Here is a 17558-nt window from a genome sequence, read left to right as displayed (position 1 = left end):
CGGGCTTCGAGGATGACCTCCTCGATTGTCTGCAATATGAGAATACATGACAGACCGGTGGGCGACAATTGGCGAGCAGAGCGACCAAGAGAATCTTTACACCTGATGAGTGAAGCTGAAAGGGTACGGGATCGCGCGTCATGGGGTGGTGATCGGTGTTTTGGAGCTCCGTGAAATCTTGGCATGATCTGAATTTCTTGAGCCATCTCGAACTCGAGAAGCTCTACCGACACCGCCAGAATGCCGGCGCAACTCTATGCGCGGTGGGTACCCCCCAAACCAGTATCAAAGGGGTCGCCCATCTCTATACCGAACCTATTGTCAAAGCATAACATCACCAATGTGAGCCCCCCCGCCAGTGAGCAAAGGACTGCACTGGAAGTCGAGTCCAACGAGTCTCCGAAGTCAGGCAAGAAACACAGCAAGAAACGGAAGAGGGAAGGGGAGATTCATGGGAATGCTGGGCTGGAAGACGACACTACGTCTAAGAAGCACAAAAGTATATTCTCTAAATTTGAGAAATCATCCAAAATATCCGACGCTGCTCGAGGTAGTGTGCACGATGAGCCAGAATTATATCACTCAGAAGATCACCCTCCGGAGGAACTCCACGGTGAGATCTCTTTGCCCCTGTTCCTCTCTCCTCTCTGATTGGGCCTAGACTTGATTCCTCTTCCTCAGCCTGCCCCCGTCCCTGAAGTTCCCTTTGAACCCACTTTCTCGATATTACCCAGTTGGCTTGCAAACCCAATTACTGTCGATTCAGCGCATACAGTTCCATTTGCCAAGCTCGGAGTACACCAGGCTTTCGTCAAAAAACTTGAAAAGCAGGGCATGAAGGACGCACTGGCTGTACAGTCTGTTTTGCTCCCCATGTTACATCCTGGGCTTGATCAGCATTTGGGCGACATCTGCGTTTCCGCTAGAACTGGATCTGGAAAAACACTTGCTTACATGCTTCCAGTTGTGGAGGCTTTGAAGGATCGCGTAGTGACTGCATTATCTGCACTCGTTGTTGTTCCTACGCGACAGCTGGTCGACCAAGCACGAATGGTCGCCGAGGAGCTTTGCGCGGGTACGAAACTTAAAGTTGGAACTGCTGTTGGGAACGTGCCATTTTTGGCTGAGCAAAAGTTACTAGTCAAACGGAGCGCCAAGTACAACCCAAAACTAGCAAAGGATTTGCACGAAAGATCTTCTGACCAAGCGCGGACTGGATTTGTCGAAAGAGGCGGAATTCTCGATGACTTTATGGATATGCCCACCGACCACGTCCCTCACTATGAGTCTCGCGTCGATATATTGATATGTACTCCTGGTCGTCTTGTGGAGCATATCGAATCAACAACTGGCTTTTCGCTCCGATCTATGCGATGGGTAGTGATAGACGAAGCAGATCAACTGTTGAATCAGAATTTCCAGGGTTGGGCGACCACTCTAATAGGCGCTCTACACTGCGAGACCCCGGTAGACTTCATCAATGCCCAGGAAAGAATATGCAAAAACAGAGGTTGGCCAACCAGGAACGATGCTATAAAGATTGTTCTAAGCGCGACAATGAAAAAAGATCTGACGAAGCTAGGCAGTCTAAGATTCAAAAGGCCAAAACTAGTGGTAGTTCAAGATGACGCAGGCGATGAACAACCGCCATTGGCAGCGGACAGCGATGTTTTTGATCTCCCTTCTTCCCTTTCCGAATTTGCGGTTCCAGTCGGTAGCGGGTCGGAAAAACCACTTTACCTACTTTATCTTCTTCAACGACATATCTTCGTGGGCGAAAGCCTACCTCTACCGACAATGAGCTCAAGGAAGAAGAATAAGGAAGACCGCGGGTCATCCGATACATCGAGCGAAGATGGTTCTTTTTCGGACGATTTTAATGAAGAAACACGATCAAATATAGTTTCAGAGAAGACAACCCTGAAAGATTCTAGGAGTCGCGTTCTGGTGTTCACAAACAGCAACGAGAGCGCGTCCAGGCTATCCCACTTGCTTTCCGTTCTTCACCCACCTCTCAAGGATGTCTTGGATATATTAGATCGATCAGCGACCTCCAAGAAATCGAAAAGGCTGCTCGAAGCCTTCGGCCAAGGCAAGATTAAGATTCTCATCGCGTCCGATCTAGCCTCTAGAGGACTGGATATCCTGAATCTTTCACATGTTATAAACTACGACATTCCGTCAAGTATTACGAGCTATGTTCACCGAGTTGGGCGAACTGCGCGCGCAGGCAAAAAAGGCCAAGCATGGACATTCTTCACCAAGACCGAGGCCGGGTGGTTCTTAAACCAGGTTGCAAAGGACGGTGCAATTAAGAGAAGTACTAAGAAGATTCAAAGAGTTGAATGGAATGCTAGAACTGTCACATGGAACAAGAGGAGGACGTATGAAAAGGCGTTAGAGGAGTTACAAGCAGCTGTGGAAGGAAATACGGACTGTTCCGAGTAATGGTACCCATTCCATAGAGTGAATGGGCTCTCACTTATAGTAAGTTGTCCGCGAGTAGATAGTAGGCGCCATGTAGCACCCAAAGTCGCCCAGAGACTCCCAAGCACAACGAATGCTCGTGTGTCAATCGATGATGCAATCTACACTAAGATCCTTTCAGTTTCTCGTTCCATCATCTTTGTTTCAGGCAAGCTCATAACAGTTAGTGCTGTGGCTGAGTTTATATTGCTTACCCTACGAGCTACGAGCTACTACTTACCTGCAGTGAGAGCGCTCCTGAAAGCGCAGGTACAATTGAAGTACATCTGCAAGGCCATGGGGCCAAACTAAGCATTTATGATTTACATACTCGTTTCGGCTTCGAGTCCTCCAAAAGGCAGTTCAGTGCCACCGGTCGGCCCCGAACTTTGCGAACGAGCGCTTCTTGACGGAGAAGATGCGATTTTAGGGTCTTCGTGGTGTTCGTGAGGCCTTACCTTTCTCGTTCAGCCACCAAGAATGAAAACTGTTGCCGGTAATACCGCGGGTTTGGTGTCGCACTACGTAGAATTTGGAGGCAAGTGGCGAGCTCCGGTTTCTGAAGCAGGGGAGATACTAACGAATATCAGCAGCCTGTCAACTTCACGCGATTGTTTGGGTGTCGGCGTCGCCGGAGAAATAGTGATTGGCACGTTCCTGCGGCCTCCTGTGTGACTGGGGACGAACTAAGCGGAGAGCGTTACACCGAGGCCAGCTCCTAAAGGATTGATCACCAATACTTAAAAGCTACGGGAGAGATACATCAAGGATCAGCTCAGTGAGCCTAGTGGGGAAATCCTAGTGTCAAATGTTCACGCGCTCGTCTAACCTTGCCCTGCCACACCATTTTCCAATGCTGTTACTAGGGGCTTCACACTAGAGGTTGCCACAACTTCCCGTTCCTTGATCCCCAACAAATCTTCGTCCTGCAGAGAAGCAGACTAGAGAGCTTGTTCAGGCTTGGTGGTGCTTGATACTATCCATGGGAAAAGGATCGATTGTTAAAGAATAGATAGCCGATCTCGACAGAGGTCAAGTAGTGGATCGACTACAGGGGTGCTTCCGAAAAGGAAAGGTCGAGTCCTTTTCGCCCACGACTCTGAAGCGCACACCGGTTGCGGAGACCTGGTTGGTCTTTTGACTAATGCTAGGATTTGAGATGGAGTGGAACAAAGAACCATTTGTAAGACTGATTGGCCGAACCAGAGAGTTGATGATGCCCTCCAATGGTTGAAGCCGGAGAAAACGGTCTAGCTTCTCAGCTTTCCCGATGTGAGTATAGCTTTGTGCCAATGTGGGACCTTCTTTCGACCACCAACGTTATCAATACCCCCGTTCCCTGTGTTCGCATGTTCGCATGTTCGCATGTCGTCCTAGCTTCCTGATTCTTAAAGGATAATATATGATCGGCACATTCTTGTCCCTTGTCGACCGCTCAATCAAAATCCATCACGACAATTGGCTGGGCGGGTTGGAGCATCACCACTTGGCTATCCCGGCGCACCACTTTGTTTCAACAGGCAATCGCATTTTATCGTCATCGCCTTACGTGCTGAATAGCCCGTCTGTGGCGCCATTTCCGGCCTCAAACTGCTCATTGTTAAGTTGTGCAGGATCTGGGCCTCGGCGGGGCAAACTCTCGGGCGGACCTCCAGCTGTTCATACTGTTGAAATCGTCGTCCTTCGTTGACAGAGTAGGTCAACTGCCGCAAACTTACCCATGCGGTCTCGTTCGACCACACCACCATTTTGTCCTGCATTCGCAGCAGTGAGTGACACCAGGCCCCAGTGGTTGCGGCTCTCTATTCTAGAAGCTTGCTGTTGCCAAGTCAAAGGGGAAATGCTTGATCGTTGTTTCCTGCGGCTTGACTGGTCGGCTGAAGAAGATTGCTGCAACATCATGATCTTTCCTTTGACATGCGGCCAGACTGAGATCCAACGCTAACAGCCGACTCTCGAAACTCTACCCCTTCATTTGCAGTTTCTCCAATGGATTCTTTGGGCCGTGTTTCCCTTCCGGCTGGCCCTTACCCGTGACTACAAAGCGACAGACATTCGGTCCGCCCCGAACCAGCAACAGTGCAGGCAGTTGCACCTTCATTCATGGCTCGCGGCCAATTAGCAGTCGCACAGGAAGCGTTTAATTTATGGCAGCCGCGGCGCTGTGGCAAGATAAGGCGGGTTCATACCGGGCAGCATTTTGATAGACCCTTCGCGTTTCATCATGCTGCATCCCGGAGCTGGCCCAAAGCAGAAGGTATCTGGTCTCACAGCATCCATCTCAACGGCACTTTGTCTCCAACGACGCATCTCGCATTGAGTGGCTGCTGTCTTTGATTGACGTGATCTACCATAGCAGTTCCGAGGCAGGGACGATGTACTCTATCAGGGCACATTACACAGGCAGGTGCACCACTTCCTCCTACCCCTCCACGCCGTCGTGCTGGAGCTATAAAGATGGTCACCGCTTCCCACAATTAAAGCTGCACGAGGTCTTTTGCCTTTCCTTTCATTCACTTCCAGTTCAGTTCTCTGTACACGCTGTCAACCATGCCTTCTCTCGCATCCCTCACTGCCATTATTGCCTTGCTCGGGCTCGTGGCCGCCTCTCCAGTCGATATCCAGAAGCGGAAGACCTTCACCGTCAGCCAGGTTGAGCGAAAGCAATTCATCAAGAATGGAGCCGCCCAGACCGCGAAGACTTTCCGCAAGTTCGGCGTCAAGGTCCCAGCCCATATTCTCGCTGCCGCTGCCGCTGGTCCTAATGGCACTGTTGCTGCTGTGCCTTCGGATGCATATGACAGCCTGTAAGTTTGGGTGAGAGAACAAGGCGCGCTGGCATTCTGGCTGATAATAACTCCAGCTACCTTTCCCCAGTCGACGTGGGAGGTACAACTCTGCATCTCGACTTCGATACTGGCAGTGCTGATCTGTAAGTAATATAAGCTGCTACTACGCCTACTACATGGGATTATCCGCCTAGCTGCATTCGCCCTGGTCTGCTTGTTCAAATGCCGCACATCATCTGCTTGCCTTGACGTAATATACAAGCCGAAGAGTGTTTCATTGAAATGGCAGGGGAGAAAGTGGTGCTCAAAGATTGATGGGATCTTCTCGCCTACACCCCGTATACTCGGGCAATCTGGGAAATTATTTTCCTAGACTCCCGCTTACCGGCAGTTGTTTCGTTTGGACCCTTGCTCCAGCCACAAACATGTCTGCACACCTCCGCATGAATATCTGCTGACTGAATCTAGCTGGTGTTTCTCTTCGCTCCAGGCTTCGGCTCAATTGACGGGTCACGACTACTACAAAGCCGATGCATCGAAAAAGGTCTCAGGGGCCAGCTGGAAGATCAGTTACGGGGATGGGTCTGGCGCATCCGGCACTGTCTATGCAGACAAGGTCGTGGTTGGCGGCGTGACCGCAACATCGCAGGCCGTCGAAGCGGCAACATCAGTGTCGACCCAATTCCAACAAGACCGAGACACTGATGGCCTACTTGGTCTAGCCTTCAGCTCGATTAACACCGTTAAGCCTACTGCGGCAAAGACATTCTTTGACAATGTCAAGGCCAACCTCGCCTCGCCGGTGTTTGCCGTTACCCTGAAGTACCATGCTGCCGGTACCTACGACTTCGGCTTTCTTGACTCTACCAAATACACTGGAGACATCACCTACACGAGCGTCAAAACTACAAACGGCTTCTGGGAATTCACTTCCACCGGATATGCCGTTGGTAGCGGATCCACGACTACGGCTAGTATCGACGCTATCGCCGACACTGGAACAACGTTGCTTTATCTCCCCTCCGCCGTCGTCAAGGCCTACTACGCTAAAGTCACCAGCGCCCAGAACTCGAACACATACGGAGGCTGGGTCTTCCCCTGCTCTACCACTCTCCCGGACTTCACCCTTGTTATCGGCGGCTCTAAGCAAGTCGTTCCAGGCAAGCACATCAACTACGCTCCCGTGCAGACGGGCTCTACGACCTGCTACGGCGGCATCCAAGATAACACGGGCATCGGTTTCAGCATCTTTGGCGACATCTTCCTGAAGAGCAAGTATGTTGTCCACGAGATGAGCTCGACTCCCAGGATCGGCTTCGCACAGCAGGTTGGTGTTTAAGGGCTCGCGAGTATTTCTTGGATCATGGACATTGATGTTCCACGGCGCACCACACATTTGCAAGCATTTTCTTAGTTCTGTGAAACATACCATACATATGCATGGCTGGCTGAGCTGTCAGGTGCTGAAACGGAATGGAATGGCGACGACGGCCGTCTCTGTTAATGTCAAATGAACATATATGAATCACCGTTTGCTCCGCTTTGTATAATTGTGCGGTGCGTGCGCATGCGCGTGGTGGCTATGTCACAGAATTTCCTGAGTTTCATATCTGTACCACGTAGAATCCTGATATCACGACGCTGGCGACGTACGTTTCCGAGAAGCGATCTCGCACAATTCCAAATCACTGCAGTTGGGATAAGACGGTCTCTCCATCAAATTGCTGCGCCCCACCCTGCCATGCCTCTTCAACGGCAAGATATGTAATGAAGCTGGGTTGATTTGAGCTGGAGAAGCTCGTTAGTACCATCTATCCATGTCACCCATGGACGTTTACCCCGCAATCCTTTGGACCAGCGTTCTCTGCCCAGTGCTCGGCTCAGTACTATAGCGGGCTTGGTCGAGAACCCTTGTGTCACTTGTATGTGGTGTGGCGATGTCTTGGTTACTCAAGTAGATACAGGGGTATATGGTGAAAACATTTGTATTAGCTATCATGCAGGGTAAGGATCAAGGTGGGGGCTTTACGTGGGAAAAGGATCTATGGATCTGATAATAAGGTGGGGTCGTTTGATTTTGGGTGGTTTTGATAGAAGGAAGGACATGAGCACATGGTGGGGAATAATGACGGTGGTGGTGGGAACTGTTGAGGTCAAGACTGATATTGCTATTGTGTTATTGTGTAGGAAGTTCGATTAGGGAAGCACGGGATCTAATTGCTAGATTCATCGTGCGTGCGAGTTAGGTTAGGAACCTGATAGTGACAGATGATGCTTCACACGCGTAGGTGGCTGCTATGGAAGTGGTGGGGCGAAACAGGTGCGACAAAGGGTACTTGCTAGACTGTTGCATTCGTTGTGTATGGCACGTATGATCCGCTATGGGCCGGGGCCAAGGTGTCAGAGCACGTGTCAAGCGAATTGCAAGCACAGATGGTGGTGGCATCAGAAGCGTGCGATCCCGGTATATATGGTGATCTAGGTGGTTGGGGTTTCTCATCTGACTTGTTTATGGAACCTCAACCCTTGATTCCGAGGACACCGATGCTGGATTGGAGGTCCATGTGAGTATAAAGACCCCTAGTGTGTAAACGCAGTCCGTTTACACAACAAGTGTTTCGGAAGAACGCTATATTTGTGATCCTGTTTTCCATGACTCCAGGACGTGCCCAGCACACATACGCCACCTATTTTGGGAACACAGCAGGGACCACAGACCGTCTCTGCCCGTTGTCCATAAGCCATTCATTTTTTCTTCTTGTCCTTCTTTTTCTTGGCCTCTCCTCCACTACTCGCAGCACTCCCGCTCTCCCCGCCCATTCCGCCCATCTCCGCCATCATTTCCTGCAAGAAGTTCTCCGATACACCCCCGCCTGTCAAAGCAGGTGAATGCAATGGCAGAATTGTATTCATCTTCCAGCCCTTGGGGATCGCTGGCTCAGGAAGCGGCTCTTGTGGAGGTGGAAGCCCTGCAATCCTCAACCTGAGTGGCGTATTCTTTTGCGTAGGATGTGCCTTTAAGTGCTGGGAAATTAGGATGTATAGATGATGCTTATTCTTAATGTTCTTCGTCATCGGTTTTCCGTCCTGCTTGAGAAGAACCCGTATCCGGCCTGGATTACTCCAATCCTTCGGATGCGTTTTATCGGGTTCAAACACCGTCTGAAGTCCCAAACTAGCTGCTGCGTCGGCCATTTCTCGCGCTAGCGGGTTATCCACAGCGAGCTCGTGCCCTACACGACGTCCTTCTGCGCGGGTTCGTGAAGCATCGAAATAGATTGGGTAGACACATTGGTAGTGTTTTGATTTTTCCCGGTCGGAGGAGGCGCGGACCGCAGGGGATTGTGGTTGCAGCATTTGGGTGGGTATGTTACTGCCGGCAGAGCTAGGGATAGAGGACGCGGGGATGAGGGAGGGGATGTCAGAGAGATCCATGACATCGGGATCGCTGTCGGACTCGCTGACTTCTTCTACTCGGGGATTCATTGCGACTATGAGAGGAACGTAGTTCCCCGGGAGGGCACTGAGTTTGTTGAAGTGGTTAATCAAGTATATAAAACCTTAAGGGCCATGCCACCAACCTTTAGATACACTTGATCCCCTCAACACGCAGGACCAGTTAGACTTGAAGCCCTTTCACGTTATAGTGCACAGTAGGTGTGGCTTTTACAGACCTTGGAATCAGAGCACTGTGGAGAAAGTGGGATGAATTCACGGTTCTTGCAAATGCCAAGATGCTAGTCATGGGCTGTCGCACGTGCTCGGGTATGCCTTCGCTTTGTGCCGACATGTCGGCCCTGAGGTCCATCATCACATCATCCGAATGCTCCACCTGTTGCGTCGAATCTTCTTCTTCTTGAGGTCTCCATAGCGCGAGAAAAGCCAGTAAAGGTTATAGTAATGGGAGCAAGCGTTTTCCATTCCCTGCAAACGTAGAAGTCACAGTGGTGATCTAGGATCTGCATCAGCGCTAATTGCGGCGTAGACTCGCCGGCCTTGCTGCATGCGCCAAACCCTTTCACAAGCTACCGTCTTCATCAATTCGTTTTAACCGTCTTCTTTCAAGGTAGGAATGTCGGTCTATTTCAGGTTATTCAAACAGTGACGTCGGAATCCCCAAAGTTCGGGAACTTTGGATGGATGAATTTGCAAACAAGACTAAGTATGCTTTTCGACCTTTGATTTGTCCTTTGCTTCGTCTTTCAGCTCCTCTTATTTTTTTACCTTTCCTGTTTCGAGGGAATTCGTAAACTTTGATCATGGGACGGACCAGGATGGTCCCAACGGGTTGGTTCGCAATGTAAGTCCTGGTTTGGAGAATCTTTGCTCAGTCCTGTTCCGCTATTCGGCGTTTACTGCCCTATCAAACTCCTTTCCAAGTACAGTCACGGCCTGATATTGTTGCTTCTGCTCGGCATTCTCGTTGCCGTCAGTCATCTCGTCCGAATACATCCTTCCTCGCCGCCAGTTTAGCGAAGAGAAGGATTCCTTAGGCTAGAATCGCGCCACGGTCTTCTCGAACTCGAGGGCAGGGGTCGACCTGACGACCACTATGCCGTTCCAGGCCAAGGCTGCCGTGAGAACCGGTAGTGTGACTGATAAACGATACGTCTTCTCCTGCAGGGAGGATGGCGTCGACGTTGTCGGAAGTAGCTTTTCTTCGCGGTGCATTCCCACTGCGTACGATACCGTCTTTTTCCACGCTTTGAGGCTTTTCGACGGAAGCAACCGCTATGCTATTGCGCCCCCGATCGTGACTCGATGGCTAGAAGCAACGTGAATCACTTCCAATCTTGTGCACAAGCGGCGTCCCTCACACATACCTGGCATGTACTAGCGGATTCGACCTTTAACATCAGTCGAGCAAGGCAGGACATGAGCTACGAGACAATACTGATGATAAGCTAGCGCGGAACTGCGAGTTTCTAAGTCCAGGTCTGGAAGTCTGATAATGGGTGACAGGTCGCCTGTATAAGCATGTTACTGCCGTCAGGGATCGAGTGAGAGCTTTACTACACCAGTGCACGTTGTTCGCCAGCTTCTAGCTTAGACTTCATCAGTTGCTTGCAGCATGAGCCTTGGCAGTGTCGTGGTGGCTTTGGGGGCCGGCATCGGCTCTGTCACTGCCTCTGCCACCCCCTAGATACGTTCGTAGAAACTCACCACTAACAACTCAATTAGACGGGAATATACACTATCTATCATTCGATTCGTTAGAGCGTACTTATCCCTTCGAGCGACATTTTCCGGTTCGGCTGACCTCATTGAGATCAGCTCCGACGTCATTTCTTCAATGATCTAGCCAAGTGCTGATACTATCTTCCGACCCAACAGTTGAAGAACGAATCAGTGCAGGAGACACACGACGGTAAGTGGATCTATCCAGATCCTTTCGGCTCCCGGAACGGGCCGATTCGAATGGACTAACTTCGGTATGCCGAAAATCTGCAGATATGGGTCGATTACGTCCTCCACCGCAGCAACTACCTCTTCCCACACGACCACTACGGCACTCGGTACCGGCACTAGTGTTCGGCGTGGCAGCCGCGACTACGTATAAAATGAGGGCGGGAGACCTAGCCCTCTGCGTTGTCAATTCAAGTTTCCGGTTAATCCATATCAGTGGCAACCCAAATCGTGGTCGACCACCTCGCAAACCCTGGTATCCAACGCGGGCAAATAATCACAGACTACGGTCCCTCTCTCGGTCTTGTTGAAACATCAACACCAGTGCATCTATACAGACTACCGCCACCATGAAGATGTCGAATGTTCTCAATGATGGCAACGTGATCGTGGAAGCAAAAGTCAACCGCGTCAACGGTACACCCAAGAGTTCAATTCTTCATCGGCACATCCACCACGACCCGATAACGGTCAAAGCGGCATCTGGGAACTATCTAGAGCTAAGCGACGGCCGGAAGGTGCTGGATGCCACTGGCGGCGCAGCTGTGTCATGTCTTGGACATGGGAATCAGCGAGTCAGGGAGGCCATTGCCCGGCAGATGGGTGAGGTTTCATACTGCCATTCCCTCTTCTTCGGTACTACAGCAGGAGAGGCGCTCGGGAAAGAGTTGATCAATGGGACTGGCGGAAGGATGGCGAGAGCATTCATAGTCAGCTCAGGTAAGCTTCATTAACCCACCATCCCGTCTTGCTATTGACATAACCAAGGGTCTGAAGCTATGGAGGCAGCAATGAAACTTGCACGGCAATACTTCTTGGAGTTGTCTCCCTCGCAGCCGGCTCGTACGAACTTCATTGCTCGAAAGGAGTCGTATCATGGAACGACACTGGGTGCTCTTTCCGTAGGTGGACATGTGACACGCCGCAAAATCTATGAGCCCATGCTTTTGGGCAACACTAGCTTGGTTTCGGCCTGCAATGCCTATCGCGGCCAGCTCAAAGGAGAAAGCACGGAAGGTTATGTCGCGAGGCTGGCAAAAGAGTTGGAGGATGAGTTTCTACGACTAGGACCAGAGACAGTCTGCGCTTTTGTAGCTGAACCTATTGTTGGCGCGGTAAGTGAACTAAGTCCCACATCACCGAAAGCTGAGAATACGGGTGGATTGTCACTTCATTGTCGCCAGTTTTCTGTTGCAACCCTGATGTCGCACGAGGCTGCGTCGATCTCGTACTTCGTTGGTCGACTGGATCTAATCTAATCTTCACATTGTCTTTGTGGCGTCGCTAGCACTAATGACTAAATAGGCACTTGGTTGTGTTCCTGCCATCCCCGGATACTTCAAGGCTATGAAGGGCGTTTGCGATAAATACAGCGCGCTTCTGATCCTCGATGAAGTCATGAGCGGCATGGGCCGTTGCGGAACGCTTCACGCCTGGGAGCAAGAAGGTATCGTCCCCCACATCCAGACTATTGGTAAGGGTCTCGGTGGAGGGTATGCTCCGGTCGCTGGACTCCTCATCGGACACCGCGTCCTCAATACTCTCGACAAGGGTACTGGTGCATTTGCACATGGTCAAACGTACCAAGGCCACCCAATCGCATGTGCTGCGGCTCTCGAAGTTCAACGTATCATCCGAGAAGAGAACCTCGTCGAGAATGTGAGCCGGATGGGGACATTGATGTCTTCGATGCTAAAGCAGAGGCTCGATGCACATCCACATGTGGGCAACATTCGTGGCAAAGGTCTTTTCTGGGGAGTAAGTTACAGAGAATAACCCCCCACTCTGCTGGAGCTAACTGAACCAGATCGAATTCGTCCGCGACAAGGAGACAAAGGAGCCATTCGACCCTTCGCTAGGTATTGCTATGCGTGTTCATCAGAAAGGGGAGTCTCTACCCCACGCTCCTGCGCAGATGCTTCTCTGAATCTGACATTTCCGCAGGCATCGATCCACCATACAATATCTCCATCTACCCGGGGTCAGGAACCGTGGACGGGAAGAGCGGTGACCATGTCCTTATTTCACCAGCTTACAACGTCACTGAAGCCGACATCAGGCTCATAGTCGACACCACAGCGAGAGTCATCGAGGACTTCTTTGCCGAATTTTAATTCACAGCTTGGATCTCGATTCCCGGATACAAAGGTAGGTAAGGAAGACATGCGGGAATTGAATATATAAAGTAGAGAGGAGTCATAGGGAACGGTGAGTATGGATTCCAATCTTCTTGGGTTGGCTCGCAGGTCAACGTCTGGATTACGACACGGTATCCAAGAAGCCAGATATTCCAGATTTTGGAGTTTGTGCAGTATCATGGTAGTTCCTATGAATGGAATAAAGTAGCAGCAAGTAGGGGTTCATCGGTGCCCTATGCTGCATCTTATTTACAGCATATTTGCGGAGTACAATATTCGGGAATATATTTTCGCGGGATTACTTCAAGCGATGTCCGACTTTACGAGAACAGGTCGCCGCTCGGCCTTGACTTTTACGCATGCCGAGACACGGTATGGCTAGCTTCTCGCAAACCGGCCTGAACAGATTCGGCAGCATGCAGCCTTATTCAGCAAGCCGGGCGGCTGCCCTTGCAAAGCGGGCGAGGCGCTTGCAGTAGAGAGGCAATCACCCACGACACCCTCCTGGGAGGGTGAACTGATGATGTGATGTGAGTGGGTCTTGGAATGCGAGATGGGACATGTTGAATGACGCGCGAGACCGTTACGTGGGAAATTGTAGGGTTATTTATTGGCGGAGTGCGCGTCAGGTAAAAAGTCCTGGATGAGTAATTGCTGAGGGGGTTTCCCTGAGGGAGCAGCAGCAGCAGCAGCAGCAGCAGCAGCAGCAGGAAAAGGCAGCCTAGAGATGAAAGGGCAGTGGCGGCTGGCCCTGATGACCTCACCCAACAGGCCCTCATCAAAGCCGACCGAAGGAAGAAACTCGTGCCTGCGGCGCTCACCTCAGCTCTGGTCGGAAATTTTGCGACCTTGGAGCCATTTTTCTTTGGCTCAGCTTCGACAAAAGAGATCCGAGCGTCCCAGTCCCAGTGTCAGATGTTGCACCTGGCCGTGCACGTGACGCCTGATTGCTTTTCGGTTTCGGGGAGGGAAGGCAGCTATTCACATCTGGCTCAGGAACAGAGACAGGAGCACTTGGGTGGGCTCATCGGCATATCCTGGACGGCGTACGAGAGATCCAGCTATGTTCCAGGGACGTACTGTGTATGAAGGTTTCACTCTTGGCGCAGCCTGTGACATGGGCGTGAGGAGGCACGGTCCGGTGGAGAGGGTTGGCCTGTCTGGGCCTGTTGCGGCCGGATTCAGAGGGCGGGCTGATTTCCCGTTCTTATATCTAGGAGCTCTAGAGCAGTGCCTTGTGCATGGCTGAGCAGCCGCGCAGGCTCTAGCAGTCAACTTGAAGGACAATTGGAAGTCCTTCGAGGAGGAAGGGCGGGTGGCAGGCGAACGGACTGTCAGCCCGGCGGAACGAGGTGGAAAGAGAGGTGCGGAGAGGGCTTTCTTCTACGCTGCGTCTCTGCGGTGCGCAAGCGACCGAATATTATTATTAAATGGGATCCGGCGGCGTGCTGCGTCCTTCTCTCTCGGGTGAATTGAATAGGTTAGCTACTTGGCCTGTCCACCCCAACAAGCAGGTGACGGCCATATTGCTGTCGCACGCTGGGGGCAGCGTTCTGGCTGTGTGCAACGGGCTTCTTTGCCGACCAAAGGCAAAGGCAGCGTTCAAGCAGAGCAGAGCAGAGCAGAGCAGAGCGGAGCGGAGAGCAGAGACAGGAGAGCAGAGAGGCGCGCAGGCAGCGTGTGCCGGAAAAGACGTGTGTGGGCTGTCTCCCGTGGTTGCTACGGCGCGATTCGTGGTGGACCTTGCTTGCCCCAATGACGCCCAGGCGGTGCCGATAGAATCGCGCTAGGACCCAGGACCTGCTCTCACTACAGACTCCGCAACTGATCAGAGAGGCCTTCGCCAGCCCACTACCACGACTCTGTCCGCGCTCTGGCATGTCCCCAACCCGCCATTCTTCCCCGAGTGCACCCTCATCCTCGCCATCGTGCCCCCGCTGCGCTGCCCTGCTCATGCGAGTGCTCGCAGCACCTTGACGCCTGTCTCCACTTCTCTCCCTCGATCGGCTCGCCAGCGATAACGGCTCTTGTTCGCCTCGAGCCTTCGTCGACAGCCTGCTGGAGGCCAAAACTCTGCATCGACCGCGATCGACTCGCAGCCAATTCCGTGTTGGCCCCGGCTCTTTCACTGCCGCGCTCCCTCGCCGTCGTTGTGCTCTCAGCAGCGGAAGCAGCGTTTCAACGTCAACTGACAGACTCTCCCGCCCGCCCACGCCGCCATGTCGACTCCATCCACGGCTACGGCCACGCTCCCTCCTCACCATCAATTCTATTCTCACCACCAAGCATACCAGCCATCTATTTCAAACGGGCAGCTCACAAATGGCTCCGGCCGGATAGCCAATTCGCTCTACAACGGCTACGCTAACAGCACAACGTCAAATTCGGACCTGCGCCGAACCGCGACGGGCCACGCGCGACAGACACAGCAACTCCCGCCTCTTACCAACGGGTCCTCTTCGGACATGAATGCGGGCTCGGACCGCTCGAGCCAGAGAAGGAGAAACCCCGACTGGGCTGATTTCTACAAGAACGGCCTTCCCAAAGAGGTCATCGTGATCGATGACGACGACGAGGAGCCTGCTGCATCCCGAGCACCGCCACGGCCAGTACCGCCGACAAAAGCCCTGGCCAACGGTTCCGTGAAGCATGCGGACAAGAAGCGAAAGACGACGGCTTCCACGGCTCACGATCCCGTATACAACCAGAACACCTCATACTCGACAACCCAGACTCCCTACTACGACTCGCCCCACCACTCAATCTCGACCGACAGGACAACTTCGGCACTCAACACCACAGCCGCAACGTCGCTTGGCTCGCAGGCAAGCAATGGGCAGCATATCTCTCCACTCGAGGGCGGCGTGGTCGGGCAGAAGCGGAAACGCACTAGGGCCGCCGCACAGGACGAGGCCAAAGAAGCCAAGCGAAGAGAACTTGACCACGATGCCGATCCCTTCAGTCTGTATCAACCGCCTCCAAACCCAGTCATCAAAGCCAAGGATGTGTTCGTTCAGGTCGTCGCAGATGTACGAGTCACAGTAACATCCACCCATCACCTACAGCGACTAACCTCGTTACAGAAGTCTTACATGAAGGACCAGAAGGTCGACGATGAAGACGGCCATTACCTTGTGGTTCCCGACGCCGACTTGACTGAGCGATGTATGTGGTATCACCACTCTCCCATAGTGTACCAATCTAATCGATTCAATAGATCAAATCCTGAAACTGCTTGGCCAAGGGACATTCGGCAAGGTTGTTGAGGCCTGGGACAAGCGGAAGCAGACCAAGTGTGCCATCAAGGTCATTCGATCGGTACCCAAGTATCGCGATGCCTCGCGGATTGAACTCCGAGTCCTCTCGACACTCGCGTCTAACGATAAGCACAATGTCAACCGCTGCATCCACCTCCGAGACTGCTTCGATTTCAGGAACCACATCTGCATTGTCACCGACCTCTATGGTCAAAGCGTCTTCGACTTCCTTAAGTCGAACAGCTTCGTGCCATTCCCGAGTTCCCACATCCAGAAGTTCGCCAAACAGCTCTTTACCAGCGTGGCCTGTATGTTCTTCCCCGGGTCTTATTGGCACTTCATGGCTAATTAAATTCTCTAGTCCTGCATGATCTCAACCTGATCCACACCGATCTAAAGCCAGAGAACATCCTTCTCGTCAACAACAACTATCAGACATTCACATACAACCGCACGGTGCCATCGTCATCCACCACCAGTAATCGAACAGCTCGACACCGAAAAGTGCTCCTGGATCCTGAGATTAGGTTGATCGATTTTGGGTCTGCTACCTTCAACGATGAGTACCATTCGTCCGTCGTATCGACCCGTCACTACCGCGCACCCGAGATTATCCTCAACCTCGGCTGGAGTTTCCCATGCGACATCTGGAGTATCGGGTGTATTCTGGTGGAGTTCTTCACTGGCGATGCGCTGTTTCAAACCCATGATAACCTGGAGCATCTTGCCATGATGGAAGCGGTATGTGGAGGAAAGCTGGACAAGGAGATCATCAGACAAGTCTACAAGAACGACAGGGGGTCATCTCGGAACTCTGCCTCCTCGTGAGTACTTATCACCCCTCTGCACATCATTGTTACTAAACTATTATTCGTGCTCGTAGATATTTCAAGAACCAGAAGCTCGACTACCCAAACAACGACACTCCCAAGGCTTCGAGGAAATATGTCAAGGCGATGAAGAAACTTCCCGTACGCAAGCCCCCAAAGACATTGAGCACTATGACTCATGCTGACATGCTTCCCAGGAAACCATTCCCCCCCACACAGAGTTCAACCGACAATTTCTAGACCTGCTGAGAAAGATATTCGTCTACGACCCCAAGAAGCGAATTACGGCGAAGCAGGCCCTGCAGCATCCTTGGTTCAAGGAATCTCTCATGGATGATGGTACCGAAGCGCACAAGATCCGGTTAGAGAGGGAAAAGAAGCTGCGGCAACGTCAAGAGGAGGATCGTAGGTATCGACCTGAGAATCGATTCTGAAGGCCGATATAGTTTGGTGCACGTCGGTGCCATGAACATGTCTCAAAGATTAATTCACCACAAAAATCCGCCACCTTCAATAGACTCTGTGTGGCATAGGGAGGGTTGGGCTTCGTGCTTTGCTTCTTCACATCTTCTGCATTTATGACGGCGATACGATGCATGGAGGACCTTATGGAAAATAGGCTTAAGGGTCTTCTTGGCGTTAAAGAGTTTGCGTGTGTGGTTGTTCTTCTTC

At 51.9% G+C, this 17558-nt stretch overlaps 7 protein-coding genes across 7 annotated transcripts; 4 read left to right on the top strand and 3 right to left on the bottom strand.

Moving 5' to 3' along the window:
- The first annotated feature begins 235 nt into the window (after positions 1–235).
- Positions 236–2521, top strand: BDR25DRAFT_306189 (P-loop containing nucleoside triphosphate hydrolase protein). The gene is made up of 2 exons (XM_033690577.1): positions 236–613; positions 662–2521. The coding sequence occupies exons 1-2, from the start codon at positions 241–243 to the stop codon at positions 2446–2448; spliced, it is 2160 nt and encodes a 719-aa protein (XP_033543225.1). The 5' UTR covers positions 236–240; the 3' UTR covers positions 2449–2521.
- A 2475-nt stretch (positions 2522–4996) lies between these two features.
- On the top strand, positions 4997–6669 carry BDR25DRAFT_293845 (Asp-domain-containing protein). The gene is made up of 3 exons (XM_033688746.1): positions 4997–5273; positions 5330–5398; positions 5724–6669. Exons 1-3 carry the CDS (start codon positions 5017–5019, stop codon positions 6592–6594), a joined length of 1197 nt encoding a protein of 398 aa, XP_033543224.1. The 5' UTR covers positions 4997–5016; the 3' UTR covers positions 6595–6669.
- BDR25DRAFT_359729 (uncharacterized protein) lies at positions 6617–7254 on the bottom strand (the record flags this gene model as incomplete). The annotated part of the gene is made up of 4 exons (XM_033696141.1): positions 6617–6835; positions 6872–6896; positions 6945–7066; positions 7111–7254. The coding sequence occupies 4 exons, from the start codon at positions 7252–7254 to the stop codon at positions 6617–6619; spliced, it is 510 nt and encodes a 169-aa protein (XP_033543223.1).
- Positions 7255–7708: 454 nt separating this feature from the next.
- BDR25DRAFT_336542 (signal recognition particle sec65 subunit) lies at positions 7709–9133 on the bottom strand. Its single transcript, XM_033693109.1, has 2 exons — positions 8837–9133; positions 7709–8778 (listed from the first exon to the last, which is right to left on the bottom strand). Exon 2 carries the CDS (start codon positions 8739–8741, stop codon positions 8001–8003), a length of 741 nt encoding a protein of 246 aa, XP_033543222.1. The 5' UTR covers positions 8742–8778; positions 8837–9133; the 3' UTR covers positions 7709–8000.
- Positions 9134–10741: 1608 nt separating this feature from the next.
- BDR25DRAFT_306187 (PLP-dependent transferase) lies at positions 10742–13048 on the top strand. Its single transcript, XM_033690576.1, has 5 exons — positions 10742–11381; positions 11430–11776; positions 11967–12419; positions 12469–12547; positions 12606–13048. The coding sequence occupies exons 1-5, from the start codon at positions 11012–11014 to the stop codon at positions 12773–12775; spliced, it is 1419 nt and encodes a 472-aa protein (XP_033543221.1). The 5' UTR covers positions 10742–11011; the 3' UTR covers positions 12776–13048.
- On the bottom strand, positions 12979–13679 carry BDR25DRAFT_77856 (uncharacterized protein). The gene has a single exon (XM_033699030.1). It carries the CDS (start codon positions 13576–13578, stop codon positions 13228–13230), a length of 351 nt encoding a protein of 116 aa, XP_033543220.1. The 5' UTR covers positions 13579–13679; the 3' UTR covers positions 12979–13227.
- Positions 13680–15018: 1339 nt separating this feature from the next.
- BDR25DRAFT_237720 (kinase-like protein) lies at positions 15019–17320 on the top strand (the record flags this gene model as incomplete). Its single annotated transcript, XM_033685603.1, has 6 exons — positions 15019–15828; positions 15883–15964; positions 16017–16364; positions 16418–16880; positions 16940–17027; positions 17084–17320. 6 exons carry the CDS (start codon positions 15019–15021, stop codon positions 17318–17320), a joined length of 2028 nt encoding a protein of 675 aa, XP_033543219.1.
- Positions 17321–17558: the final 238 nt, after the last annotated feature.

Source organism: Lindgomyces ingoldianus, assembly GCF_010093535.1.
Source record: "Lindgomyces ingoldianus strain ATCC 200398 unplaced genomic scaffold BDR25scaffold_34, whole genome shotgun sequence".
Taxonomy (NCBI): Eukaryota; Fungi; Ascomycota; class Dothideomycetes; order Pleosporales; family Lindgomycetaceae; genus Lindgomyces; species Lindgomyces ingoldianus.
This window is presented reverse-complemented; position numbering and strand designations above follow the sequence as displayed.

Bases quoted from the DNA above. Each gene is read 5' to 3' on its own strand.
- BDR25DRAFT_306189 (XM_033690577.1), top strand. From the start codon at position 241: ATGCCGGCGCAACTCTATGCGCGGTGGGTACCCCCCAAACCAGTATCA. The intron at 614-661 runs GTGAGATCTCTT...GATTGGGCCTAG, and splicing joins CCCTCCGGAGGAACTCCACG to ACTTGATTCCTCTTCCTCAG.
- BDR25DRAFT_293845 (XM_033688746.1), top strand. From the start codon at position 5,017: ATGCCTTCTCTCGCATCCCTCACTGCCATTATTGCCTTGCTCGGGCTC. The intron at 5,274-5,329 runs GTAAGTTTGGGT...TAATAACTCCAG, and splicing joins TCGGATGCATATGACAGCCT to CTACCTTTCCCCAGTCGACG. The intron at 5,399-5,723 runs GTAAGTAATATA...GACTGAATCTAG, and splicing joins GATACTGGCAGTGCTGATCT to CTGGTGTTTCTCTTCGCTCC.
- BDR25DRAFT_336542 (XM_033693109.1), bottom strand. From the start codon at position 8,741: ATGAATCCCCGAGTAGAAGAAGTCAGCGAGTCCGACAGCGATCCCGAT.
- BDR25DRAFT_306187 (XM_033690576.1), top strand. From the start codon at position 11,012: ATGAAGATGTCGAATGTTCTCAATGATGGCAACGTGATCGTGGAAGCA. The intron at 11,777-11,966 runs GTAAGTGAACTA...ATGACTAAATAG, and splicing joins CTGAACCTATTGTTGGCGCG to GCACTTGGTTGTGTTCCTGC. The intron at 12,420-12,468 runs GTAAGTTACAGA...TAACTGAACCAG, and splicing joins GCAAAGGTCTTTTCTGGGGA to ATCGAATTCGTCCGCGACAA.
- BDR25DRAFT_77856 (XM_033699030.1), bottom strand. From the start codon at position 13,578: ATGAGGGCCTGTTGGGTGAGGTCATCAGGGCCAGCCGCCACTGCCCTT.